The following is a 23,558-nucleotide window of genomic DNA, read 5'->3' on the forward strand; positions in this document are numbered from 1 at the left end:
CCCCGGCCCCGCCCCTCTCGCGCCGCGTCACGCGCGCCAGCCGACGTCGTTGCGTCACTGCTGTGCGACGCGCCGGAGCGTGGGTGCCGAGTGTCGGCGGCTCCCCGGGAGGCCCGCGCGGTCCTGGCAGGTGAGCCCGGGGCGCCCGGAGCGGCGGGCGCGGGGAGGGCCGCGGGGGCAGGCTTCGCAGCCGCCGCCGAGCCTGGCTGCCGGCCGCGCGGCTCTGCGTCCCCGCGGGGCGCTCCGCTCCCGCGTGTCTGCGCTCACCGCGCCCGCGCGGGTCCCCGGGGTCGGGCCGCTCCCACGGGCTGCGGGCGGCGCGGGCGGCCTCGGGGCTGCGGGGAGGGCGGAGCCTCGGCCCCGAGCCCTGCGCGCCCCGCGTGCGCCGGCGGCCGCCCGGGCTCTCGTCTCTCCCGGGCCGCGTTCCTCCTCGCCCCCTCCACGTTGGGGCGCCCCCCCCTCCGCGCCGCTCCTCCCTTTCATCCGCCAGCCGCTTCATTGTAAAGATTTTATTTATTTATTCACGCAGGACACAGAGAGGGAGACGCAGGCAGAGGGAGGAGCAGGCTCCCCGCAGGGGCCCGACGCGGGACTCGATCCCGGGACCTGGGGTCACGGTGCTCAACCGCTGAGCCATCCAGGTGTCCCCTCCTTTTTTTTTTTTTTTTTTAAGAGATTTTATTTATAAGAGACAGAGGCAGAGACACAGGCAGAGGGAGAAGCAGGCTCCCTGCGGGGAGCCCGACGCGGGACTCGATCCTGGGTCTCCGGGGTCGCGCCCTGGGCCACAGGCAGGTGCCCACCGCTGAGCCCCCCCACCCCACCCCCGGGGCTGCCCGCTGTTAGAGCTCTAAGGGGTTTCTCTGCAGGCGGAGCTCTGAACTCCGCTGCGGCTGCTGTTGTAAGGGGTGGTTTTGCCTGCGATGCGGTGAGAGGGGGAGGCCCGCAGGCTGGAGTGGAGGGGTGGAGGCCGGCGGCTTTTTTTTCCTCGGGCAGCCGCTGAGCCTGGAAGGCTTTCTACAGGTGAGTATTTGCAAGGTGTCCGATGATAGGAAACACGGACCTCGAACCCGAAGTAAGTGAAGTGCTTTTCCCTTCGTCCAAAAAAGTCTCTTCTTTTCACTCGTAAATAGAAAATTGTACCTATAATTATTTGGCAGGGGGGTGTTTGTTATTTAAAAAAAAAAAAAAAAGAGGGATCCCTGGGTGGCTCAGCGGTTTAACACCTGTCTTGGGCCCAGGGCGTGACCCTGGAGTCCTGGGATCAAGTCCCACGTCAGGCTGCCTGCATGGAGCCTGCTTCTCCCTCTACCTGTGTCTCTCTGCCTCTCTCTCTCTCTCTCTCTCTCTCTCTCTCTCTCTCTGTGTCTATCATAAACAAATAAATCTTAAAAAAAAAAAAGAAAAATGGGGGGGATTTTTTTTTCTTGCCTGCTTTCTTATAACTACATAATCTCCGTTTTGCCTGTTGGCCTGCAAAGCCTAAGGTATTTATCATCAGGCCCCTTAGAGAAGAGGCCTGTTCACTCTTGCCGGAGTAGTGTTTGTACTATCGACACCACTTGTGCCTTTAATTTTGTTTTCTTCCATGGAACCCAGCACAGTGCTTCCTTTCATTCCTTCCCCAGGTTTTCTTTAAGCACTTAAGAAAGTCTTCCAGATAGGAAATTAAGTTTAATGGGAAGAAGAGAGTATTACAAACGCAGCGTTGACAGTGCACACTGACAGATGTGCACAGTGAAGTGCCATTAGGAGTTCAGAGAAGGGTGGAGGGTCTGATCCTTGAATTGAGCTTTAAAAGATAAGAAAGAAGTGGGTAGAGAAGAGTTCACTCCTGGCAAAGAGGACAGATGAGCAAAGACAGAGAAGAAAGAGGAGGGTGTGTTAAAGGGATAGCAAGGGGGTGAAGCTGAAAAGGTAAGTTAGGGCCAGATCATAGGGTGTGTTGAGCAGGTCGGACCCTTGTTTTCAGGTAGTGTTGTGCTTTGTAGCAAAAGCTTGATTTGCTGTGTAGTCAGGTCTTGCTGACGGCTGTTTAGATGATGGGCAAGGGAGTCAAGGAGACCTCACATTGCGCTGTTTCTGTAGATGGGAAGGTCTAGATCGGAGCAGTGGAACCTGGCGGAGTGGACGTGATGAAGTTTAGGGAGGTAAAATCAGCAGGTCTTGTTAATTCTTTGGGTGTTAAAAGTGAAGAGGAAGGACAAGTCAAGGCAAATTTCATATTCCTAGCTTCTGCCACTCACCAGCTAAAATGGAAAATATCGGAGGGTGTGAGGGCACTGTTTGTTTTACTCAGTGTTGTACGTCCAGAACCTAGAACAGTGTCCTGTATATCGTAGGTACTTGCACAGAACAGTTTCCTTTTGATCGTTGGTTGCTATGTTTCATCAAAACAACCTTTAGAAAATGTCATACCTATTTATTTTGGTGTTATTGGTGCACTCTTTTCAGGACTTTTGAAACAGATGATGATTTGCACCACAGATAAAATGAATTTCTTTTGCAGTTGAATAGTCCTGGAGAGACATTTTGGCTTAATTCCATGTCAGTTAAAAGTTATAACTCATTTTTATCCTATTCTGTCATTTATTTATTTTTTAAAAGATTTTATGTATTTATTCTGAGAGACACAGAGAGAGAGACACAGAGACACAGGCAGAGGGAGAAGCAGGCTCCATGCGGAGAGCCCGATGTGGGACTCGATCCCAGGACCCCGGGGTCACACCCTGGGCCGAAGGCAGATGCTCAACCGCTGAGCCACCCAGGCGTCCCCTATTCTGTCATTTAAATTGAGAATTTAATTTCAGAATTGCTTTATTCTTGTTTCTTTTCATTTTAATTTTTAAAAAATGTTTATTTTAAGCTTTTAAATTGGAACTGCATCAGAATATTACCTTTTATTTTTAAGCTTTTTAAAAAAATGAACGTCCATCTTTCTTTTTTTTTTTTTAGATTTTATTAATTTATTCATGAGAGACAGAGAGAGAGAGAGAGAGGCAGAGACACAGGCAGAGGCAGAAGCAGGCTCCGTGCAGGGAGCCTGACGTGGGACTCGATCCCGGGTCTCCAGGATCAGGCCCAGGGCTGAAGGCGGCGCTAAACCGCTGAGCCATCCGGTTTGCCCTATTTTTAAGCTTTTATTTTATTTTTTATTTTTTTATTTGAAAAAAATTTTTTTTAAAATTTTTATTTATTTATGATAGTCACACAGGGAGAAGCAGGCTCCATGCACCGGGAGCCCGACGTGGGATTCGATCCCGGGTCTCCAGGATCATGCCCTGGGCCAAAGGCAGGCGCCAAACCGCTGCGCCACCCAGGGATCCCTATTTTTAAGCTTTTAAATTTAATTTTAAGCTTCTATATTAGAATATTAGCTTTGTTTCTATTTTTTTTAAGATTTTATTTATTCGAGAGAGAGAGAGAGAGGCGCAGACACACAGGCAGAGGGAGAAGCAGGCTCCCTGTAGGGAGCCCGATGTGGGACTCGATCCAGGGACCCCGGGGGTCACGCCCTGAGCCTAAGGCAGACACTCAACCACTGAGCCACCCAGGCGTCCCTAGCTTTGTTTTCCTTTTTGGTATTTGTAAGACTTTCAGGAGGTTAAGACCCTAGACCATGTTCAAATAAATTAAATGTCATCCTAAATTTAGTTTCAGGAGACTTGTATTTGCAGTTTCACGTTAATGTTTTTGCGTTGTTAACAGTCTAGGCCAGTGGACTACTTCTGCTTTGGCTACTGGGTGGCTAAGCGAGATGTATTCCCGTGTGTTATAAATTGGTTAGTTAAGTGTGAGAACATTTGTGTGCAGTTTTGTGTATAACTGAATGGATGGTGCACTTTGGTAGCCCTATCTGTATTCTACTTGCATCTTCTAGATTGTTTCTTCTGTGTTAGAATTAAATGGTTTATTGGTCACTACTACACAGCCTTTTGAAAAGACACAACGTGAAAATGGTAACTATACAGGTTTGAGAATAATATATATAAAATATTTTCTTTTTCAGACATAAAGCAGTCACTTATTTCTAACGTCAGTTTCAACTATTTATCCTTGGATAACAGTCCAACCGAATGAAATTATGTCTGGGTACAAGCCTGCAGCTATTCAGACATATCCTGTACTTGGTGAAAAAATCACCCAGGACACACTGTACTGGAACAACTATAAGGTAAATGTAGATGGTAATGAAGGGTTTGCGTTTATGCTTATTTCTCCAGCATTTGTTACACTTGGGATACTCTAATAGAGAACTAATAACTAAAAAGAATCTATCAGCAGTTTAGTTTGGGTGGGAAATTTGATATCTGATAGTTTTTCTTGGAATTTTTAAAATAAAAGTCCGTATTGGTTAGTGATTTTAATCATACAACTGCCTAGCAGAGAATAAACAGATGATTAATGGATGCCAAGTGAAATAAATTTTTGAATTTGAATCTTGCATTATTTTTTTCTTTTGCTTTTCTCAAACTAAGAAGTGATGCAGAATTCTTCCAGACTGTCTACAAAGGCTCGGAAATGATTTTTTAAAGAAAATGAACAATTAAATACAAAAATGGAAAAAGATTGGGATGGGAGGCTTATGGGATAAGAAACTTTTTTAAATAAGATTTTATTTATTTATTTGAGAAAGAGAGAGAGGAGAAGCAGGGAGTATCAGCAGAGGGAGAGGGAGAAGCAGACTCCCTGCTGAGCAGGGACCCTGATGTGGGGCTCCATCCCAGGACCCTGGGATCACGACCTAAACCAAAGGCGACGGGTAACTGACTGAACCACCCAGGTGCCCCTGGAATCAGAAATTTAAATGACCAGTAAATATAACAAAGAGCTACAGCTTCGTTCATAATTAAAAAAGTGTAAATTGAAACAGTAATTTGGATACTATTTTTCATCTGTTACAGTGACACAAATGAAAAATTTTGATCATCATTGCTACTCGAGGGAGGAAAAGTGGTGTAAACTTTCTGGAGGGCATTTTGACATTATGATAAAAATATATTTTGGCCATGTAAATTCTGCAGTTTGGAACTTAATGATTATACTCCCCCAAATTTGCTAAGATGTATGTATGTAGGTGTTTATTAAAGTATTATTTTTAATACTAGAAATTTTGGAAAAATCTCTGTATGTTAGTAGTAGATTGGTAACGTAAATTATGATGTATCCTATAACGGATGGCAAATCTGTTGAGCATATCAAAAGTTAGCTAAGATGTGTTACTGAGTGGTAAAAAAGCAAGGTGCAGAACAGCCTGCATGCATGGTATGATCTTTGTGTCAGTTACAGAATACATGGTTAAATGTATGCTGGTACAGGTATAACTATTTTTCCCCCCAGTAATAATCACAGAAAACTCCATTGCTGAAGACGAAGAGTAGGGTATGGTTTTCCAGCCATATATTTATTTACTTTAATGGCAACCAGGATAGTCTGAGTGATGGATTTGAATTTTTTTTTTTTTTTTTTTTGCTTTCATCATACTTCTTTACTAAATACATCCTAGTAAATGTTATTAAGAGCACAGAGAAATGATCAATAAGAAATTATGTAATCTTAAAAGGTCTTTCCAATTGTAACTCTGTTAATCTCCTGTATTATTTTTTTTTTTATTAAGACCCCTGTTCAAATCAAGGAGTTTGGTGCAGTGTCAAAAGTAGATTTTTCTCCGCAGCCTCCATACAATTACGCTGTCACCGCTTCCTCAAGGGTAAATATATTAAGTTTGTTTTTCCTTTATGTAGTTTATATTTGCTACTGATCTTGAGCCATCTGGTCAAATACTACGTTTTTTATCTTTTTGTAGATTCACATTTATGGCCGGTACTCTCAAGAACCTATAAAAACCTTTTCCCGATTTAAAGACACAGCATACTGTGCTACTTTTCGTCAGGATGGTAAACTGCTTGTGGCTGGCAGTGAAGATGGTGGAGTTCAGCTTTTTGATATAAGTGGGAGAGCTCCCCTCAGGCAGTTTGAAGGTCATACTAAGTAAGAGCCACTGTTCAAAAATGTTTACATTGTTTTTTAACTGAGGTATAATGAACAAAACATTGTTAGTTTTGGGTATATGTTCAATATTTGTGTCTATTGCAAAATGATCATAAAAAGTCTAGTTAACATCTGTCACCATATAGACAGTTTTTGTTTGTTTGTTTTTTGGGCTTTGAATAAAAACACAGAGCAGTTCTATGAAGATTATGTACCAGTGTATCCTTTATTTCTTGGTGGTTCTACAATAGAGTACTTCATCTGGTACAGTTGTATGGTCCAGTTTGACAGGGCTCATGAATTCCCTAGAATTATATGTGACATTTCGAGAAATGTACGTTTGTCTAGGAAGATTTCCTATAGTTTTTGCCTAATCTGTGAGTTCTGTGACCAGTCCAGGTTATAAACCACTGATCCAAAGGCAACCCTATAACTATAAATCAGAACTAATCTGGACTACATTAGAGGTTCTTATTTTGAAGTCAGGTTTGAAAGGTTGATTCTTTTTCTTCTTGAAGTTAATATTTTGCCACTTAGTAAATTAAATGGCCAGAGCAGTTATAACTTTATATCAAGATTACCTAGTTCATTGCTGAAGTTTGCTACTGATTTAAAATCTCAAGTGTTTTTTATAGTATATTGTCAGGAGGATCTTTCCTCATCAGGGAAACATTTAAAGTATAACAAATTCACTTAGTATGATACTACTTCATGGCAGGTCTGTCTTAGGATTTTGTAATTAACTATCCATTTTGAAATTTTTTTAAATTAAAAGTACCTTTGCTCCAACCTGTAGAACATTTACTTTCATTGAGTTTTGTAGAATTGGCAACATATTAGAAGATATAATTTTAAGGCTGTTTATATTAACTTCATAGAGTAGAGGTATTTAAAATTTTAAATTGGCTTAGGGACAAACACCTGTTTTAAAGATTTTCTGAGCTACTTTTTTGTTATTTGGAGAAAAGGAGTGTTTTTATGTTAGAAGATGCCAGAGATATAATTTTTTTTCTTGCTTTTTAATATATTGATTCTTGATTTTTTAGAGCAGTTCACACAGTTGATTTTACAGCTGACAAATATCATGTGGTCTCTGGGGCTGATGATTATACAGTTAAATTGTGGGATATCCCGAACTCCAAGGAAATTGTGACATTCAAAGAACATTCTGATTATGTGAGGTGTGGATGTGCTAGCAAACTGAACCCAGATCTGTTTGTAACAGGTTAGTGAACTGTTTTTCCCTCCTGAAGTGGATAATTTAATTGTGATATAATTTGATAATGTTTTGGGATAGAGCAGTTTAAACATTTTTATAAAGGAATATGTTTCTGTTTTTCCAGTTGTTTTCTTTTGGTGATTGTTCTTACTGTCTTCCAAACAGCGTTTGGAAGCATCAGGCTTGCCTGGAAACATGAGTGTCAGAACTGTAACGGTTTTCACAGCAGCCAAGAAACAAAGATAATGCCGTACAGTGTTTGTGGGTGCTTGTGCAAAGGTTCCCACGATTCAGTAGTGATGATAGCTTGAAGATCCGAATAGTTTAAGATCTAGTATAATGTAGTATAGTATAATATAGTACAGTAAAATGCTTTTTTAGAAAACAGTAGTACCAGAGAGTATGGAAATACTCTGTTTTCATGAATGTACATATGTGTCCTTAAAATTTCATCTAAGCCTCTTCTCCTTTTAGAATTTATATTTGGATAAACACACATACTTAGTTTTTGTTGTTTTAAATAATAAGTTCACATAATACAAAAATTGACATTTTAGGGTCATATGATCATACTGTGAAGATGTTTGATGCACGAACAAACCAGAGTGTGATCTCTGTTGAGCATGGGCAGCCAGTGGAAAGTGTCCTGCTTTTTCCCTCTGGAGGACTTCTGGCATCAGCAGGTATTTTAAAAATTGCTTTACTAATATTGTTGGTCATCTCGAATGAGTGATTTTTTTTTTTTTTTTAGTTACTTCTTATAATTTAACACTGTGCCCTTGAATTGCATACCTAGGTTTTGCTCAACTGATAAGTAGGGCGGCCAGCAGTTATTATTTATTGAGTACTGAGGGTGAGCCAGATACTGTGCTATTATATATACATATTATTGAACCTAGAAGGTAGGTAGGTTTCTCCGTATTTTGCAGCTACGGAAATAAAAGTTATTAAACTAATTTTTACAAGATAAAGTGACAGATCTGAAATCCTAGGACTTGAGAGTCTACTACATTGTGTATTTAACCTAGAAATCCAGGTTGTATTCCTGTTTATCCCTACCTAAGAGATCTGTAACAGCTTTTGAAAACACAGTCCTTTTCATTCTAGAATCAGATTTGTCTCTTTTCTGTGTCTCTAGATTGAGATGACTTTACCCAGAAAATAGCCAGTAATTCTGGAGGAGGATATAATGTGGAGTCAGAAGGGGTCTTGACACAGTTTACATCAACTTGTAACTGAGGTCTTTTTTCGTTATGTTGATCATAGAGCATTTTCAAAATTAGAATGGAAAGAGTAAATTGACTTTTTTCATTTATCAAGTCAAAATTAATGTGTTGACAGTAGGATACGTAGGTAGTAAAACTTATAGCATATGTGTGACCGTGTGTGTAGCCTTTTTTTCCTCTCAATTTTAAAATCCAAATAAAAATTAGCCTGTTTTATATTTATTCCCCAGGACCTCTTTAATTTCAAAATAAGTTGATAACATTGTCAGATGTATCCATTTTTCTTGCTGTTATTTTGAGAAACGGAAATAAGTTCAAGTTAAACAGGGAGAATGGGCATCTCTTCTGTGTCACTAGCTAATTGTACAATCTTGGGCAGTCCCTTCACTCAGCCCCTGTAGGCTTTGGAAATGTGAGCTTGGACAGAATCAGTTGTTTTAAACTATGCTCTCTCGTGAGCTGCCACAGGTGGTGAGACAGGGACTGTGAACTGGCCTATGCGCCCCTTTCCCAGTTAGGATAGGTAAGACCTTTGCTCCTCCCTCTCAAACTCATTTTCCTGTTTTACCTTCTAGACTTTTTGCTTCACATTTCATTGAAATAAAAGATGCCGTATTAAAAGAATTGTTTTTAAGCTATTAGAGTGAATTGCCTTTAAGGAACCTACTAACTCTTCGAGTAGAAGTTTTAGGGAAGTTTTTTTAGTTTTGGTGAGATTCACAAAATGTTTAGGAAATAAAGCTATATTATTCATTTCCATAGTGACCCAAAATTTCTTTTGCCAAATGATTTTATTACAGTTCTTGTAATCTTTTTTGGTTATACTTTTTATTTTGCTGGGAAGTTCTGTGAACTTACAAACATGCAGTTATCTAATCATCATAACAGTTCTTTGAGGTAGGAACTATTTTTATTCTCAGTTTCAAAGTTAGTGAGTGATGGAGCCAGCACTGAAACCAGGCGGTTTTGCTTGGGACCCCTCACTTCACCTCCATGCTGTGCCCTGTCCAGTGTAGAATGCTTTTCAAATCTTTAAAATACTAAATGTTAGGCAGAATTTCAAATTAATGATTATTTCTTCTTGCAGGAGGCCGTTATGTTAAAATCTGGGACATGCTGAAAGGAGGACAATTACTAGTGTCTTTGAAAAATCATCATAAAACTGTGACGTGTTTATATCTGAGCAGCTCTGGACAGAGGTTACTTTCTGGGTCACTGGATAGGTTAGCGTTTTAATTTTCTTTATTATTACTGGTGTATGGATATTTACTGCTTGAGGAAATGAGTTATTTCTGAAGTATTTGTGATAAAGTAAATGTTCTGTCAAATAATTTCTGAAAAAAATATTTTCAGTTGAAAATTAGTTTTGATCTTTTTTTATTCATATACAGCAAACTTATTTTCTTGCTTGACATAAGTTAGTGCTTCAGGGCAGCCCCAGTGGCTCAGTGGTTTAGTGCTGCCTTCGGCCCAGGGCGTGATCCTGGAGACCCAGGATCAAGTCCCACATCGGGCTCCCTGCATGGAGCCTGCTTCTCCCTCTGCCTCTTGTCTTTGCCTCTCTCTCTCTCTCTGTCTCTCATGAATAAATAAATAAAATCTAAAAAAATAAAAAAAATATATAAAAATCTTTAAAAAAATGTTAGTGCTTCAACGTATATACTTAAGGAATTTTATTGAACCATTTGAACATTGTTTTTTTTAATTAGTCTGTCATTCTGTGATTTCTTTAAAAATCCTTATTGTGTATGTGTATATTTAAAAATTTAATGAGTGTATGTATGTATTCTAGCTTATATTCTTAAAAATTTGAAACTTCATGTGAAAACTTCTATACATTTATGTGATTAAAATTTTACCTTTTTTCTTTTTTAAAAGATTTTTTAAAAATTTATGTGTGAGAGAGAGCATGCATAAGAGCACAAGTGGTAGAGAGGGAGAAGCAGGCTTCCCATCAAATAGGGAGTCTGATGCGGGCTCCATCCCAGGGCCCTGGGATCATGACCTGAGCCGAAGGTAGAAGCTCAGCCACTGAGCCACCCAGACGCCCCTCAGATATTACTATTTCCAATTAGTAGTAGTATTCCATTAGTTAATGTTCTAAAACAGTGGTGTCCAATAGAAATATGATGTAGGCTACATATATAATTTTAAATGTTTTAGTAGCCACATTAAGTAGGCAAAAAGAACTCAGTAAAATTATTTCAGGGTATCTAAAATATTATTTCAATATGTAATCAATGTAAAAATATTACCAAGACAGATCAGTTAAGCATCCAATACATGCCCTATGATACAGTAATAATATTTTATAGTGATTAAAGTGAAATGTAGTTGTTTAACAGAAAAATATTTTTACACTACCTCAGTTTTTAAATTAAAATTTATTTAAAATCAAAATTAAAAATATGGTTCTTTATTTCCACTGGCCACATTTCAAGTACTCAGTAGCATGTGGCTGGAGCTATGGCGCATTTCCAGTAGTCATATTTATTTGTTTTTGATTATTTTATGTCTGTATTTTCTATTTTTGTTATGGAAAGCCTTGGTTTTTCAGTATGTTCATTAAAAAGTATACATGTTTTAAAAGCTAGAATATATATATATGTGTGTATATATATATATATATATATACACACATATATGTTTTTTAAGATTTTATTTTATTTATTCATGAGAGGCACAGAGAGAGAGGCAGAGACACAGGTAGAGGGAGAAGCAGGCTCCATGCAGGGAGCCCAACACGGGACTCGATCCCAGGTCTCCAGGATCACGCCCCGGGCCGAAGGCGACACTAAACCTCTGGGCCACCGGGGCTGCCCTAGAATATAGTTTTAACACAAAGGAATTTATTATGTAAATATGTAGCAGATTCCCTGAAATGGTGTTACTAGGCAATTTAGGACTTGATTTTTAGATATGTCCCTCAAATATCAAATGTGAGTTGGCTCTGTTCATGGTAGTTGGCAGATGCTGCTGGGCAGCCTACCACGCACAGAACAGCCTCCACAACAAAGACTTACCTGGCCTGTGGTGTTAATCATGGTAATGTTGAGAAACCCTGCTCTTTTGATTCCCAGTGTACTTTGAAACCTTTTCTTTACTCTCAAGTTTCATCTTCAGGTGACAGTGGTTCATAGTCTGTCCTTTTGGTGGCTAGTCTTGTCTTTATATATAAACATAGCTACAGCTAACAGTTGATTTTTAGATTCAGTAAGGAATTAGTTTGTAGTTAATATTGTTAATCATTTTTCTTCATTGCTGTATAAATTTTAATATTTATATATTGAGTTTCTAAAAAATAGGAAATTTGCATTTTACACTCATTTCCAAGGTGATTTGTAACAAAGCTTTCTCTCTCTTTCTTTCTTTCTTTCTTTCTTTCTTTCTTTCTTTCTTTCTTTCTTTCTTTCTTTCTTTCAGGAAGGTGAAAGTATATAGTACGACTTCCTATAAAGTAGTCCACAGTTTTGATTATGCAGCTTCAATTTTGAGTCTTGCACTTGCGGTGAGTACTTTTATTCTTTTTAAAGCTTTCACTAACTTTGTTAAAGTAAAATGGAATTGTAGGGTTTATCTTTGTATGTGAGTAAATTTTTTTTTTTTAAGATATTATTTGTTTATTTGAGAGAGAGATTGAACTCAAGCAGGGGGAGAGGGAGAAGCAGGCTCCCCACAGAGCAGGGAGCCTGACACGGGGCTGGATCCCAGGACACTGGGATCATGCCCTGAGCTGAAGGCAGATAGTTAACCAACTGAGCCACCCAGGCACCCCAGTCTTCTTCTTACCATATTAGATAGTAAAGATAATTTGTATTATATGACTTGTCTCAATAATTTAGTATGAATTGAGATTTAGATCTTGCTCACTATATACCTTCAAATCAAGTATAGCTATAGGCATTGTTACCATGAATGGCAGGATCTGGGAAACTGATAAATCTCCTTTCAATACATTTAACTTAGAATTAACATACTCTAGAAAATCAAGTTGGCTCTCTGAGGGAAAAAAAAAAAAAGAGTGAGAAAAGCGAGTAACTAAGTGAACTTGTATGTCTTTGTTGACTGCTTTTTCTGGGATGTCCACTGTCAAATTTCTTGAGCCATTGAAAAGAGGATATTTGAATACATCATATAGAAATCTGAATTAGAAGAGGAAAAGCTGATTACAAAATATTTTCTTGGCAAGATTATGGAAAGTCATGCCATCACATGATCCTTTTTCTAATAAGAGGATGCAGAAAAAAAATTATTTTAGAAGTTTCCCAAGATGTCATTAACTGTATTATTATTCAAACTGCCAGTGATAATTTAAACACTATCAATATAATAGTATCCTGGAGGAAAAAATTATTTCTTCTAACTTTTTGCACAGATTATTGTTAGGCAGAGTATATCTGAGTGGAACTCTTAGTGAAAGTATGGATAAGCAGAAAACATGTTAGAAGTGGTATTTTGAAGAAAAAGTAAGCTAAATGATGGGTTAGGAATAGAGTAACTTGTTTTTCTAATTGTTTATAGCACGAAGATGAGACGATAGTTGTAGGAATGACCAATGGAATATTGAGTGTGAAACATCGGAAATCTGAAGCAAAGAAGGATTCTTTTCCCAAGAGAAGGAGGCCTGCATATCGAACTTTTATTAAAGGAAAAAGTTACATGAAGCAACGGGTATTTGCATATTTCTTACATTTTTTAAAAAGGTGTAGTTTGTTAGAGTAGGCAGCTCCATCCCTGCACATTACTGGAAAGTGTAGTTCACATGGGATTTAACTTTATTTTGCTTTTCTCTACCTTAATTCTTTGCAGATTGCTAGATTGGGGACATTATTAGTAAGTAATGGGGAATGAGGTCTACTTTGATACCCTGAATCGTAACAATGTTACATATAGTATTTTACCATATTCAAAACAATGTCTTTGACACACTATCTAATTTGATCTCCTAAACAACCCTGAACAGTAGTAGAGCCGATTATGTCCCCGTTTGGCATCTGAGAAGATGGAGATAGAAGTTCTGGTCGATCTAGCATCTCACTACTGGTAATCAGAGTCGTTGGGACTAGATCTCAGTCTCTCCCATTTTTGTTTTTTTCTAATGTTTGCCCAGAGTGAGGTATTATGTATGTGTTCTAAGTTAAATCATAGGAGAGTAAGAACACATTGATGTAGCAAATTATTCCATTTTTAATTAGTCTGCATTCTGGGGATATGCCCATTATTTATTAAATAGTTCAGGGTCATCCTAGTATAAAATCCCACAGTGAAAAAATTTATTTTGAATGAAACTGTGCAGATACTGATTTTTCTTTATAAATTTACTTTGTAATACAGGACGACATTTTGATCAACAGGCCATCAAAGAAACACCTAGAATTGTATGACAGGGATCTGAAAAATTTCCGGGTCTCTAAGGCACTTGACAGAGTCCTTGAGGTGAGTGGGAAGCATATATACATACATACAATATGTTATCCCTGTGAGAGGGAGAGAGCGTGTGTGTGTTTATATTTTTAATTAAGACTAATTTTTTAGAGCAGTTTTAGCTTCACAGCAAAATTGAGGGGAAGGTACAGAGGTTTCCTGTAGACTCCCTGCGCCCACACAATCATAGCCTCTCCTATTATCAATAACCCCCCCCCCCCCCCCCCCGCCAGAGTGGTACATCTGTTACAGTTGCTAAACCTACGAGGAGCATATTTTTAAAAGAATGATTTTATTAATTGTGTATTACTGCAACTCAAAACTGTAATGATATAAACCTATTTAAATTTGGTAATGTTTAGTGAGTTCTAAGACTATCATTGTTTCCTGCGCTGTCTTACCTGCTCATGTTCACCGAAAATTTTTCTAGCCCAGTTGTACAATAAAGACACCTGAGATTACAGTTTCCATCATAAAGGAGCTAAATCGAAGAGGAGTCCTTGCAAATGCCCTTGCAGGTCGGGATGAAAAGGAAATCAGTCGTGTTCTTAATTTTTTGATACGGTATGTTTTATGTCTATGAAACATATATTTTGCATCTGAACTCCTTCTTTATCTCAAATAAGAGAGACCTTTACTTTTATATTGACCTTAGTAGAGAACTGATGGAACAATTTAAAATTTATTTTATGGATATTTTTAAAGTTGACACTTTTCATAAAATAATTTTTGCTCTGTAGGAATCTGTCTCAACCAAGATTTGCCCCTGTTTTGATCAATGCTGCGGAAATAATTATTGGTAAGTAGTTGTTAAAACTTGAAAACTTCGGAGCACCTGCGTGGCTCCGTCAGTTAAGCATCTGCCTTGGGCTCAGATCCTGATCTCAGGGTCTTGGGATCGAGCCCTGCGTAGGGCTCCCAGCTCAGTGGGGAGTCTTCTCCTTCTGCGCCGCCACCCCTCCCATTGGTGCTCTCTCTCTCTCTCCCCCTCTCTCTCACTTGCTCTTTCTCTCAAATAAATATGTGAAACCTTTAAAAAAAAAAAAAAAAACTTGAATTGCAGCACTAGAGATGTCAAATAATGAAATTGCATAGATCACAATACCTTGTTTTTATGAATTCTCCAGTAGCGATTGTCAGGAAGAAAACAACCACAGTAAATCAGTGCATTTTAAGGGAAGTAAAATGTTTATAGTAGTTTGACTCTGAATTGCTAAAATTAGAGTTATGAAATCAAACAATTTTTTTTAGACATCTATAATTTTTAAGGGGAAAATGAAAGTAGGTCAGAATCTCCACACTGTACTTTCTATAAGTACTTCTTTTTGAAAAAAAATTATTTAGCTGGATTATTTTCTATAAATCATAAATTATAAAATAAGTACAGATTTTTCAGTATGTTTATATTTAATATTTTCATACCTTTTCTAACTATTGCTGTTCATTTATTAAGAAAAGTACTTCTAATTAATGTGTTTTCTCTCTCTTTCTAGATATATATCTTCCTGTGATTGGTCAGTCACCCGTAGTTGATAAAAAGTTTTTGTTACTTCAAGGACTCGTAGAAAAAGAGATTGATTACCAGAGAGAACTACTAGAAACCTTGGGGATGATGGATATGCTTTTTGCTACTATGACAAGGAAAGAAAGCACTTCTGTGCTGCAGCATACATCTGATGGATTTCTAGAGAACAAGATGGAATCGTAGTGTCTGATGAGACCTGTAAGAACAGCTAACTTGAAATAGATTTGATTCTATTAACTATTGGAAAGAGAATCTCTGATACAGTAAAAACAAAACAAAAAAAAAGCCCAAAAAAGTATTCACAGAAGCAGTTTGATGGAAGAGACTGGAATATCTAGAATTGGTAAATAAGTACCTATTGTAAGACATGGTTTTCCATGTAATACTTTGAATTATTTCATGGCATCTTCGGCTAGAAGATCTGAGTTGTCTTGGTCGTAGTGTATTGTCCACCTTGGACAAAGTGATATTAATTTTAATACAGCAAAGTTCTGTATCAACATTTGGGTAGGCCTTCAGAACCCTGGAATGGGTTTCAACTGGGAATCCTGCCAAAGGGGCAGGGCTTTATTTTTTACTTTTCTCCTGGACAAACAACAACAACAGAAACAGCAACAGAAATAAATCCTCTAATCAGTGTGGGATTTCCAAGCCCTGCTGATCTCGCCTCCCTTGCCTTGATGTTATCATTTATCCTAGGTCCCATGTTCCGCTTCTGCCGGTAATGGGACTGCGTCTGCTCCACATGTGACACATCAGTGGCCAGCTTTGAACAATTTACTCTGAATTAGTTAGAACATGTATTCAAAGAGTGTGATGAGGCAGATTTGATACCTAAAAATTGTGCTGTCCATTCCAGATTCTTTCCATTCCTTTAATCTTGACCATTCTTACCAGAACAAGGTCTACAGATAGACCTTATCGGACCACAATTTTCTCCTTCTTGATACACAGATTTTTTTCTGCCCAGTTTTCAATTTCAGGTCAGAGGAGTGATAAAATTTGCCATTTATCTTGTAATTAAATAGCCTTTCAACCTTTTATACATATGTTTGGAGCTTCTCTTACAGCTTCCTACCCTTCTGAAAACCACTTTCTGTAATCAGTCTTTAGAGTTTGTTTCTCTAATCTCCACAATCATCTTGTGTTTTAGAACTCAAAGATAGAGTAGCTTGTTTTGGAAAATAGTTTTTGTTTTTTAAAGGTCGATGTAAGCCACATTTTTATAAAGATATTCTTTCTTCTTGGCTTTCTGAGATATGTGAATTCATGAATAGTCACTGGCTACTGTTTTAGGACACTGATTTCACACTTGCTACTTCTCCCTTTTCCCAGTTCCTATTCCACCTCAAGTAGTTATCTGTAAGGAAACCTGCTTTGTGTTTAAAAAAAAAAAAAAAAAAAAAAAACTTAAGGAAGATTATGCAATGAGAATCTCCTCTTAGAGTTTAGTTTTGTGAATTCAGGTTTTTTTTTTAAGGCAGAAAAGAATATTTCTGTGGTCTGGAAAGGGCATGTGCTCAAAAATAGGGTCTAGTTTCCCTTTCTTGAATTGGTGAATGCACAGTGGCTTATGAAGAAACCAGGGGTTTATTTCCCGGAGTAATTATGAGATTTAGACAAGGTCAGAAACCCTGTCTTCATGTTAAAAGGGTTAATTTATTTAAGTAAATTTTGTATTTAAAAGCTTTTAAAAGTATTTAACTTTTAAGTATGCTGTATACTAGTAAAAATTAGAAGTGGAAAATTCTAAAACTAGCTGCCATCAAGTGTGCAACACGTGACAAGAGTTTTCCCATACATTATTTTATTCAAGTCTCATCACAGCCATCCAGTGTTGGTGTTGTCACTTAATGCTGAATGAGCTCCAGTGGTCAGCCCACTTTTCCCCCAGGCCTGAGTCCCTCATCATCCCGGCACTGTGAACCCACCTGGCCTCTGGGGCCAAGCCTCCTGTTCCTTTAACAGGACTTCACCGAGCGCTGCGGTTCTTGGATGAAATCTAGAATGAAGATGAATTTTCAAAAAGGTTTTGCAATTCCCATAGCCATTGATACTGTATAGTAATTTCAGGAATAGTTTTTATATTCATTGGGACAAACAAGTATTTGTTATTTAAAGTATTTAAACACAATTGGCATATTAGGCATATTATGCTGTGTTGCGTTGGCCTTTGGATTCTAATATAAAATGACAGATATTAAGGCTTCTGAATTTTAGTTGAAAAGTACTTTAAAATATTACTAAGCCTGCAAAAATCTTGACATGTCCCAGAGAACTTAGGAACTCATCGTACATTTAACTTATTGTAAGAGTTAAGCACTTGGGAAGGTTCTGCTTATTGGATCAAGCATTTGAAGTGCTATTTACAAGAAAAACATCTTAAGTGTATAAATGCTATTGTTTAAAGGAATTTGGATTGTAAGTGGATTTGTTTAAAAAAATTTTAAATTTAGTGTGTTCAACTTAAATCTACTTTATGAAACATGAATTAAAGGCCCCCTTGAAAGTGATTATTAAGATGAACTAGTATTATGGATGGAATATAAGTTAAATCTAAAACCTTAAGGAAAGTTTTCAAATGCTTAACTTTAACAAGTAACTAAATTGTCTCTTCAATGAATAAAATGTTCCCTCAGCCACGAAGAGGCACTTACTGTGACTAGGCTGCGTGCCTCTTTCCCCAGATAGTGACCTAGACCGGGGGTGGTATATCTGGCTCAAGCCCAGGCTAAGCCGGGAGTAGTAACTAGGAATTATAATCAAATTCCTTTTTTTAAAAAAAGGTTTTATTTATTTATTAGAGTGAGGAGAGGTAGAAGCAGGAAGGAGAAAGAATTTGAAGCAGACTCTGTACTGGACATGGGGCTCGATCCCACCCTGCGAGATCATGACCTGAGCTGAAAGCAAGAGTTGGACGCTTCTATGTGCCACCGAGGTGCCCCAAATTCTTGATCTTGGCAAATGTGGGGTTCTGAGAATGCTTTTTGGATCATCAGCAAAGAAAGGAGAAGGAAACTAAGTCCGGAGAAAATCTGCAAGACCAAGCCATCCTGCCTCAGCAGGGCAGGCTAGAGAAGAGACCGGGTTCCCAGCGGTTCCGTTTCCCTTCTGGCTGTACCTTAGGGCTTCCCTCGGGGCCATGAGACTATTTGGAATCCTTGTAATAAATTCTTTTTGCTTAGATGCGTGTGAGTGGTTTCCTTCATTCACAACCAAGTAGCTCCAAAGACGCTAATTCACGGATCCTGGTATTTATTCAGGCCACATTAGAGGTCAGGAAATTGGGGATGTTACAGTGAACCCTATAGACCAAATCCCTGTTCTCTTGGAATTTCTGTTCTACTTGGGAGAGTTGGATGTCGAGTAAACTCTGTGCCACCATCGATTCGCAGGTTAGTGTGCATTTGCTACAGTTTTATACAAAAGGAATTGCACAGAATTTAGGATTGGGGGCTGGCTTCCACTGAGCATTAATGTTTTGAGATTCGTAATTCACTTAAGATTTAAACTGGAAAGAATTACAGAACATGTGCCGACCAGGATACTCGTGCGGATGGGACAGCTAGTGATATGGGAGAGGGAGGCCAATTGCTGGGACGATGTTTTTGGGAGGGGATTTGGGGTCGAGTACCCAAAGGGAAGGGTTAGCTTAGAAGGAGTAGTTCGGGTATGGTTCAAGGGGGAAGGCAAAGTATATGGGCACAGATGTCATTAGGCATGTAGATGGGATGGGGCGGGCTTGCAGGGGTTCTTTACTGGCCACCTTCGTGGAAACCAGATGAACAGCAAAACGAGGAGGAGGAGGAGGCTCCAAGCGTTGGGAGTGAGCGAACGAAGACAAGATCCGCTCCTAGAGAGGTCGAGAGCTCAGCCTTTGGAGCCATCGGCCTGGGTCGGATTCAGCCAGTAACCAGCCATGTGGGCAAGTGACTTTACCATTTTGTACTGACCTTTCTTCATCTGTTCATCAGACAACATCCCGTTGTGGTTGTGAGAATGAAAAGTGTCCAGGATAAAAAAAAAAAAAAAAAAAGTGTCCAGGATATTTGTTAGCTACTATTTTGGGGAGAAGGAGGAGGAGAGAATGCAGCAGGCTCACCAGCGGCCCTCGGCCCACAAGTCGATGGCCTGGGTTTGAAGCGCGGCCTGTCTGCCCCGCCGCGTGTTCCTCTCCACACTTGGCCGGGAGGTGTGGATGTGGGGTACCCCGGGGCACGGCCGGCCAGCCTCAGGGTTTCCAGTGGTGAGCGTGACATCATCCGGAAAGGGATGAGGTGGTTGGGCTGGCACGTGTGGCCAGGACGGGTGACAAATCGCAGCTGGGGGAGTGAGGGCAGCGGCTGCCTGGCTGAATCCACGCGCTGTTGGCCTGTGTGGCGTTGGGTCTGAGCATGTGCCAGCGGTGGGGGACACGTAGGGGTGCTGGTGAAGGGTCCACAGTTACGACGGAGGGATGTTGGGGACAGTGCCAGGCAGCCAGGAGCCAGGATGTCCGGGGGAGGGGGTGATCCACGATGACCGACCGGGTGGAGCGTTAGGGGTGCAGCCAGGCGACAGGAAAGCCCACGGTGAGGCCTCCCCGGGGGTGGTGCAACTCCAGGCCCGACCCCGCACCTGCTGGAACCCGAGGGGAGGGCGGCGTGGCTCCGTAGGCCACCTGAGGCCCGGCCCGCTCGCCGGCCTGGTCCCACGAGGTGGCGGCCACATCCCGGGGCCCGGGGGAGCCCGCTGTCCAGCAGCTGTTGCGGGCGCCCACCCCGCAGAACCAGGACGCGCGTTGCCACAGCGAGCTGGGCCCCGGGCCATTAGTGGGTGCCAACCTGAGCCATGGAAAGGAAGCCAGGCCATGCCAGCCCTGGAGCTGAGGATCAGCCTTTTCGGTCCTGCGGGATCCTGGGCGGGCCCAGCTGACTCGGCGTCCCCATCTGCCAGAGGCCACCAGCAGCCCCTCCGCTGCGGGACTCTTGCAAGGACAAGTGCGGGGACACACGGACGGTGTCCTGCCTGCTTTCTTGGGCTCGCCACACACTTGCGATTATGAGAGGTCGACTTGTCCTGCATTGGTTGGGAGGCTTTTTCCTTGGTTCCCCTGATCGACAACATTTGGACCACGTAGATAAGGGTTGGGTTGAACCTTTCCTTCTATCGTGTTATAAAGGATGTTTTCTAAATAAGTTAATCACATAAACTATAAAATGAGGGGTAGATGGGCACCCGGGTGGTTCAGTCGATGAAGCGTCTGCCTTCAGCTCAGGTCATGATCTCAGGGTCCTGGGATCGAGTCCTGCTTCTCCCTTGCCCTCTGCCCCTCCCCTTTGTTCATGTTCTCACTCTTTCTCTTTCCCTCTCAAATAAATAAAATCTTTAAAAACTAAATAAAACAAGGAGTATGGTTACCTGAGGATGAGAGACAGACTGCTTCCAAGCATTTTGTGTTTTTTTTTTTGCTTCCAAGCATTTTGAAAGTAAATGTTATGATTTGCAATATATGCAAATAAGAGCTTGACTCCTTTAGTCGCAAAAGTAAAATGTTAGTCCTATCGGATTAGTCTTATAGCAGGAATTTAAAATGGGGCTGTTTATGTCTTTAAACATAGTTATGAATGCAGACTTTCCTTATTAGCTGGGACTGTGCAATGACTTCATTGACCAAAAGGCTAGAAATACAAACTATGTTAATTTAACAAGTGTTGGCAATTTTATGTTAACATGACTATAAAGCAATGGACTCATGTGAGATACATTTTTTCAATTTTTTTAAAAACCTGGGATATAATTGACATACAACATTGTATTAGTTTCAGGTGTATTAAGAGATATATTGTATTAACAAATACAAATATATATTGTATTAACAAATACAAAGTGCTTCCAATTAAAAAAAAAAAAAACAACCTGAGTCAAAACAGTGTCCTCATAGGAATCACGTGGAAAGCAGTGGGCAGATTTTTTTCCTTTTGCTGTCGTCTACTTAAGATAAAAGATTTCAAGGCTCCCTTGCCTAACCGGTTTTTATTTTCTAGTGGGAAAAGATCCAGGTGATAAAAAAAAAAAAAAGAGAGAACAAAAAAGATAAGACAATCGCAGTGAAATTTAGTGATCATAGCCTGTTTCCTTATTCTGTGACCTAAGAGACTGCCATGGGCTTGTGCACATGCTTTTCCCCCCATAAGGTCCTATTCATCGACTTCAACACAACTCAGCAGGTTTCCTTACCTGTGAATATATTACAAGTCAGTACGTTATTAAGGATAGGAAACCCTCTGGCCAATTGGTAAAGAGGATCATATGTGATTCTGCTTTAACAGTAAGTACCAGGGTGATCAAAACCGGGAAATTATACACATAATTAATAATAACAATGGCTAACACTAGCAATATACTTACCAAAGTACTGTCCTCACCAATGTTCCCATATGAACTTACGTATTTTATTTTTTTCCATATGAACTTATTATTCAATCTTCACAACCACTCTGGAGGAGCTTCTGTTACTATTTTCATCAAAATCACTGTTTTTGCGAATGCATGTTTCTGTACTAATTAATACAAATTAAACATAATTAAAAGCAAGGTGGTAACGACGTGAGGTGACGGGCATGTTGATCAGCTTGGCTGTAGTGATCGTTTCACTGTATATGCACATGAAATCATCACTTTGTATACCCTGAATTTATAGAATTCTTCTTTGTTAGTTATACCTCCCTGAAGCTGGAAAGAATAAAGAATGAACCACTTAAAAGGAACGAGAAGTGACTACTGATGTAGTGAAAATTTAAACAGCTTAAAAGAGTATTGGACAAAACTTTATACAAATATATTTTAAAATCTGGATTACACGGATACTTTTTATTTTATTTATTTTTTAAAAGATTTTATTTATTCATGAGAGACAGAGAGAGAGAGAGGCAGAGACACAGGGGGAGGGAGAAGCAGGCTCCATGCAGGGAGCCCGACGTGGGACTCGGTCCTGGGTCTCTAGGGTCACGCCCTGGGCTGAAGGTGGCGCTAAACCGCTGAGCCACCCGGGCTGCCCTACACAGATACTTAAAAAAAATTTTTTTTTGAATTAAAATTCCAGTTAGTTAACACACAGTGTTCTGTTAGTCTCGGGAGTGGAGTGACTCGGCGCTTCCATCAGTACCGGGTGCTCATCACGACCAGCACAGCACCCCCCCACCTCCCGTCTAGTGACCATCAGCTCATTCTCTACAGTTAAGAGTCTGTTTCATGGTTTCCATCTCTTTTTTTGCCCCCACGTTTGTTAGTTTTGTCTCTTAAATTCCACATACGAGTGGGACCATACGGCATTGGTCTTTCTCTGAATGACACAGTTCACTTAGCATAATGCTCTCTGGCTCCTTCTGTGTCATTGCAAATGGCAGGATTTCACCTCCTTCTTGACGGCTGAGTAATATTCCATTATACATGCAGCTCCCACCTTTACCATCAGTTGGCGGACACTTGAGCTGCTCCCATGGTCTGGCGACTGCAGATAGTGCCGTAAGCATCTGGGTGCCTGCATCCCTGCGAATTCGTGTCTTGCATCCTTTGGCTCAACACCTGATAGTGCAATCGCTGCAGCATCTCTTCTCGAGGAACCCCGTGCTGCTTCCGGGGTGGCTGTCCACCAGTTTGCGCTCCCACCAGCAGCGTGGGAGGGTTCCCCTTTCTCCGCAGACACGGATACTCTTCTTGAAAATGTGAATGAACCCAGCGGGCTCCAGAGCGCCAGAAGCAGGAAACAACACCGAGCCAGGTAGTCGCTGAGGGCATCTTCCGAGCAGCTCCGGACTCAGACGCTTTTGTCAGTGAATTCTTTACGACTTCCGAGGAGCAGAAAACTCTCAGGTATTTAAGCTGATGGAAAACTTAGGGAAGAAAATGTTCGGCCTGACTTTCCGAGGCCAGCATGACACAGCTAGCGACAAACCTCTTTTTGGTGGGTTGTGCGATTGTGTAAGGTGTTTGCTGTTCCTCCTTGGAGGCGGGGCCAGATGTCTGGTTTCCCTCAAGGCCTGGAGCCACTCCTCCTGCTGGGACGATCCCCACCCCCACCCTGGAAATCGGGAAGTGGTCATGTAATTTGCCTTTGGCCTATGCAATACGGACAGAAGTGCCACTATGCCACATGTCACAGGAGCTTTCAAATCCAGCTCATGGTTCACTG

The 23,558-nt window shown here is 40.5% G+C and overlaps 1 protein-coding gene across 7 annotated transcripts; it reads left to right on the forward strand.

Annotated features, from left to right (window-relative positions):
* The first annotated feature begins 23 nt into the window (after positions 1 to 23).
* Positions 24 to 18,569, forward strand: UTP15 (UTP15 small subunit processome component). Of its 7 annotated transcripts, none has more exons than XR_007407072.1 (15): positions 24 to 130; positions 530 to 641; positions 4,010 to 4,174; positions 5,618 to 5,710; positions 5,807 to 5,991; positions 7,038 to 7,216; positions 7,768 to 7,893; positions 9,524 to 9,659; positions 11,860 to 11,944; positions 12,958 to 13,107; positions 13,771 to 13,872; positions 14,291 to 14,424; positions 14,601 to 14,659; positions 15,354 to 15,728; positions 18,190 to 18,569. XR_007407072.1 is itself a non-coding variant. In XM_049103880.1 (15 exons), the coding sequence occupies exons 3-14, from the start codon at positions 4,085 to 4,087 to the stop codon at positions 15,566 to 15,568; spliced, it is 1,554 nt and encodes a 517-aa protein (XP_048959837.1). In that variant the 5' UTR covers positions 24 to 130; positions 530 to 641; positions 4,010 to 4,084; the 3' UTR covers positions 15,569 to 15,583; positions 18,190 to 18,569. The 7 variants fall into 7 exon arrangements, 6 of the variants coding, with proteins under 6 accessions (XP_048959837.1, XP_048959838.1, XP_048959840.1 ...); XM_049103880.1 differs by having other exon boundaries at positions 15,354 to 15,583; XM_049103881.1 differs by having other exon boundaries at positions 530 to 795; positions 15,354 to 18,569.
* The last annotated feature ends 4,989 nt before the right edge of the window (positions 18,570 to 23,558 follow it).

The sequence above is a fragment of the Canis lupus genome, chromosome 2 (assembly GCF_003254725.2).
Source record: "Canis lupus dingo isolate Sandy chromosome 2, ASM325472v2, whole genome shotgun sequence".
Taxonomy (NCBI): Eukaryota; Metazoa; Chordata; class Mammalia; order Carnivora; family Canidae; genus Canis; species Canis lupus.